The 4812-nt window shown below is 41.0% G+C and overlaps 1 protein-coding gene across 1 annotated transcript; it reads right to left on the bottom strand.

The window, feature by feature from the left end:
• Positions 1 to 1891: 1891 nt before the first annotated feature.
• LOC120095584 (40S ribosomal protein S18-like) lies at positions 1892 to 3351 on the bottom strand. The gene is made up of 2 exons (XM_039088749.1): positions 3294 to 3351; positions 1892 to 2160 (listed from the first exon to the last, which is right to left on the bottom strand). Exons 1-2 carry the CDS (start codon positions 3349 to 3351, stop codon positions 1892 to 1894), a joined length of 327 nt encoding a protein of 108 aa, XP_038944677.1.
• Positions 3352 to 4812: the final 1461 nt, after the last annotated feature.

The raw sequence follows: 4812 nt of genomic DNA, 5'->3' as shown, positions 1-4812 counted from the left end.
ATAAATGAGGACAATCTTTCAATGCATTAAAATGCTTTGAATTGTCTCCATATCCTCTCCTATGAATACTTTTGTTCCCCGTTTTACTAAGGACTGAAGCATCTGCACTTTAGTCATCGTTTTTCCTGAGCTTCATGTGTCTGTGGACTTTATCTTGGGTAATTCGAGCTTTTGGGCTAATATCCACTTATGAGTGAGTGCATGCCATGTGTGTGTGTGATTTTATGTGACTGATATGGAGACAAAGTTTGGAGCACAGACTGAAGGAATGACCATTCAGCGCCTGCCCCACCTGGGTATATAGTCCATTTATATACAGCTACCAAAACTAGATAATATTAATGAAGCCAAGAAATGCATGCTGACAGGAGCCTGATATAGCTGTCTCCTGAGAGGCATAGCTATCGCATGTCAAATACAGAGGCACATGCTCACAGCTAACCATTGAACTGAGAATGCCATTCACGTTGGAGAAATTAGAGAGAGAATTGATGGAGCTGAAGGTGCTTGCAACCCCATAAAAAGTAACCAGAGCTCCCAGGGACTAAACGACTACCTAAAGACTACACATGGACAGACCCATGGCTGCAGCTGCATATGTAGCAGAGGATGGCCTTGTTGGGCACCAATGGGAGAAGAAGACCTTGGTCCTGCCAAGACTGGACCCCCCCATGCAGGGTAATGTCAAAAGGGGTGGGAAAGGGGGGTGGCTTGGGAGGGGGAACACCCTCATAGAAGAAGGGGAGGGAGATGGGATAGGGAGCTTATGGCTGGGAAACGGAGAAAGGGAATAAGATTTGAAATTTAAATAAAAATTGTCCAATTAAAAAAGTGAGAAAATGGGGTTGGGGATTTAGCTCAGTGGTAGAGCGCTTGCCTAGCAAGCACAAGGCCCTGGGTTCGGTCCCCAGCTCCGAAAAAAAAAGAAAAGAAAAAAAAAGTGAGAAAATGCTTTGAATTTACTATGATTTGAGAAAAATGGAATACTTTTCATTTCAAGCACAGATGATAAAACTATATACCTTTTGAACATGAAAACACGGAAATACGTACAATATGATGTGATATTTCTGTTTCTGTCTTTGAAATAGAAAAACGAACAAATTTACTGCCATTTCATAAATAAAAGAACACTGTAAGAGATTGGCAAAGATGAAAATAGAATGAACTGTCATTAATGCGTATTTCTAGATTGTCTAGTAAGCTTTGAAACAATGACAACATTTTTAAAAATCTCTATATTGAAATGATAATTTGAAACGTCATTTCTTTTGAAAAATAATAGTAATATGTTTGGGTTGTATTTCTATCACCAACACATATTTAATGTCTTTTCACATTAATGAACACACTATTAAGTCAAACCTAAAGCAGCCTTTTACTTTAAGAAGTATAGGTATATAGACAATTACCATGAAGTGCGATATAAGAACAGGAACCCGGCTTTGTTGTAGTGGCGGTACCTGTTTCTATCCTAAAACACTGAAGAACAGTTAATTAGACAAAGCTCGAGGGATTTCAAAAGAGAAGGTCACACAGTAAATGATTATGCAAGAAATGGCATAACCTTACTGGAGAAGGAACGGGAAAACTTCCATGTAATAAGTTCTGAAGTATAAAGTGGGGTTTGAAAAGCAAGTGTAGATGGGTAGATGCATTCAGAAATATAACCTCAAGTGTTTAAAGGCTTGAAAATTCTAAACATTGGCCAGGAACATGAAAATATTTTTATATTTTACTCTTCATGCTAGTAGTAACATGGTTAGATTTTTCTTTCTTTTTTTTTATCATAGATGAATGAACTATTTATTAACAACAAGGCTCAGACACTCATGTGTTTTGGATACACCCACAGCATGACCTGGAATCCAGTGGTCTTGGAGTGCTGACCTCAGATACGAAGGCACTGGCAACCGGTGCAGTTCCCGTGTGCTCTAATTTTCCTTAGCTGCTCCAAGTCCTCACGCAGCTTGTTGTCTAGACTGCTGGCCAGAACCTGGTTGCACTTTCTGACCTTCACATCCTCCGGCTGTTCAAGAGCCGTTTTGAGATCTTGTACTCTCACGGATTCTGCCTCTTCTTCCGTGAATTCTCTGGCTTTCTTGGTGAGGTCGATGTCTGCTTTTCTCAACACCACAAGAGCATATCCCCGCCCAATACCTTTAATTGTAGTGACGGCCAAGACAGTTTACTACCACCCATTGATGTTGAGTACAGGCAAAATGCGTCGGAACTTTTCAGGGATCACTAGAGAAATGGAGGTAGCCCAAGTAGTGGGTGACCTGCCTGAAGGACTCCTGTTGAAGAAGAAAAGAAATCAGGTATTTTTAATGATGCATATATTGATAAGGAACTATATTGTAGTCTGAAGATACACACTGGGCTCATCCGAGTACACATGACAGTAGCAGAGTCCCTCAATCGGGGACTTCCTTAAGAAGGCACTTTTCTCTGACGTAAGCTGTTCATATTGAACAACAGCACAATATTCACATTTCCCCCTTTTTTCTATTCTTTTTCTTTTCCTTTTTTTAATTAATTTTTTTACACTCCAAATTTTATTCCCCCCGAGGTCTGCCCTCCGACTGTACCATATCCCATACCTCCTCCCTGTCCCACCTGTCTCCACGAAGATGTCCCCACCCAAGCACCCTACCAGACCCCTAAATTCCCTGGGGCCTCTATTTTCTTGAGGGCTAGGGGGCCTCTTTTCTGACTGAATCCAGATCCAGGAGTCCTCTGCTGTATATGTATTGGGAGCTTCATCTCAGCTGCTGTATGCTGCCGGGTTGGTGAGCCAGTGTCTGAGAGATCTCGGGGTTCAAGTTAAATAAGACTGGTGGTTTCCTGCAGAGTCACCTCCCTCAGCTTCCTCCAGCTGTTCCCTAATTCAGCCACAGGGGTCAGCAGCTTCTGTTCGTTGGTTGGGTGCACATATCTGCATCTGACTGTTTTAGCTGCTTGTTGGGTCTTTCGGAGGGCGGTCATAATAGGTCCCTTTTTGTGAACGCCCTATAGCCTCAGTAATGGTGTCAGGTCTTGGGGCATCCCTTTGAGTTGGATCCCACTTTGGGCCTGTCGCTGGGCCTTCTTTTCCTCAGGTTCTTCTCCATTTCCACCTCTGCAGTTCTTTTGGAAATGAAGAATTATGGGTCAGAGCTTTGACTGTGGGATAGCAACCCATCCCTCACTTGATGCCCTGATTTTTTTCTGCTGGAAGTGGATTCAATAAATTCCCTCTACCCACTGTAGGGACTTTCATCTCCCCCCCATTTGAGTCCCGAGTCTCTCACATCCCAGGTCTCTGAAACCTTCTGGTACCTCCTTCTTCCCCAGGTCGCCTGTTTCCATTCTTTCTGCTGGACCTCAGAGCTTTAGTCCTTTTCCCCCATTCAATACCAGATCATGTTCCCCCTTCCCCAACCCCATCCCATTTTGCTCCCAGATCCCTTCGTCCCTCCCCTCTTTTTTGCTTTCTTCTCCCTCTCAAGTGGGACTGAGGCATCCTCACTTAGATTTTTCTGTAATCAATTATCTAGTTATGATGTAAGTGAATTCAAAGGAGAAACTGAGAATAGAAATGCAGATATGATTATAATTATTTGAGAAAAATATCATGATACTTGAGTTCTATAATTTGAATAGAAATGTGTTATATATTTCTTTATACATGTATTTATTAATTAATTAATTAATTTTCATGTTGCTCAAGATTTCACCATCCAAGAAAAGGGAACCTCAATTAAGCAGGTGTCTCCATCACATTGGCCTATAAGCAAGTCTGCAGGGCATTATATTGATTAAAGTTTGATTTAAAAAAGGGTCCAGTAAACCATGGGCTGTGCTACCCCCAGACAGGAAGAAAGCCAATAAACAGCTTCCTCCATAGTCTCTGCCTCAGTTCCTGCCATCACTACAAGTGCATGAGCTCTTGTACAAAAAATGACCAAAAATAAACCCACAGAGATATGGGGAAAGACACACAACTCTATTATTTTAAGAAAGAAAAGACCCATAGCATGATATGATGTTGTTACTAATGTGAGTAGCTCCAATGATGTACTTCACTGCTTCAAGGCGAATCTAATTCAAAGAAATTGAGATATAAACTTAATTCTAATCTTTACAGAAGATAAAAAAAAAAACCTAAGTGTTTAGAGAGAGACACTGCCTACAGTGGTTCTGCAATACATTATTCAAGGATCCAAGCAAATTTTCTCCTTAAGAGACTGGAGAATATTCTCCTCGTGAGCCATTATTGATGGTGAGAGAAGTTTATTCTAATATGATTAGCTGTGAAAGATAAAGGTGACCTGAACACATGAGTGCTTAGTGTGGGATGCCTAGAAATCACGAGCTGGCATACAGTCATTGTATGTTTGACATCTTTTATTTCCATGGTTTACCACTGAATATGCATATAGGTGTACTAGCAACACTTAAGTTTAAAGTGAAATGGTTATGGTCTTCAAGGTCCATAGCATTTCTGCAGCGGGATTGTCTGAACTCTGACCCACAAAGTCTTGACATAGTTTGAGATACTTTCATTAATGAGAATATACTAACATATTTTTTAATGTGTCACCTGGCTACGTTTAACAGCATTGTCTATTAGGCCTACTACTTAGATTAAACTGTGGGCCTCCCTCATTCTATAGAATCTCTTTCCTATGGACTACATCCCCAGAACTTTATTTATTTATTAGTTTGCTCTATAAAAATTTTATGTTGGGCTCTCCCTAAGCTGTCTATGCTGGCTTTGAACTTACTCTGTAGCACTGAGCAGCCGTAACCTGCGATTCTCCTTTCTCT

Source organism: Rattus norvegicus, chromosome 11 (genome assembly GCF_036323735.1).
Source record: "Rattus norvegicus strain BN/NHsdMcwi chromosome 11, GRCr8, whole genome shotgun sequence".
NCBI classification, from domain to species: domain Eukaryota; kingdom Metazoa; phylum Chordata; class Mammalia; order Rodentia; family Muridae; genus Rattus; species Rattus norvegicus.
This window is presented reverse-complemented; position numbering and strand designations above follow the sequence as displayed.

Bases quoted from the DNA above. Each gene is read 5' to 3' on its own strand.
- LOC120095584 (XM_039088749.1), bottom strand. From the start codon at position 3,351: ATGGAAACAGGCGACCTGGGGAAGAAGGAGGTACCAGAAGGTTTCAGA. The intron at 2,161-3,293 runs GTGAGAGACTCG...CTACAATTAAAG, and splicing joins AGGTTTCAGAGACCTGGGAT to GTATTGGGCGGGGATATGCT.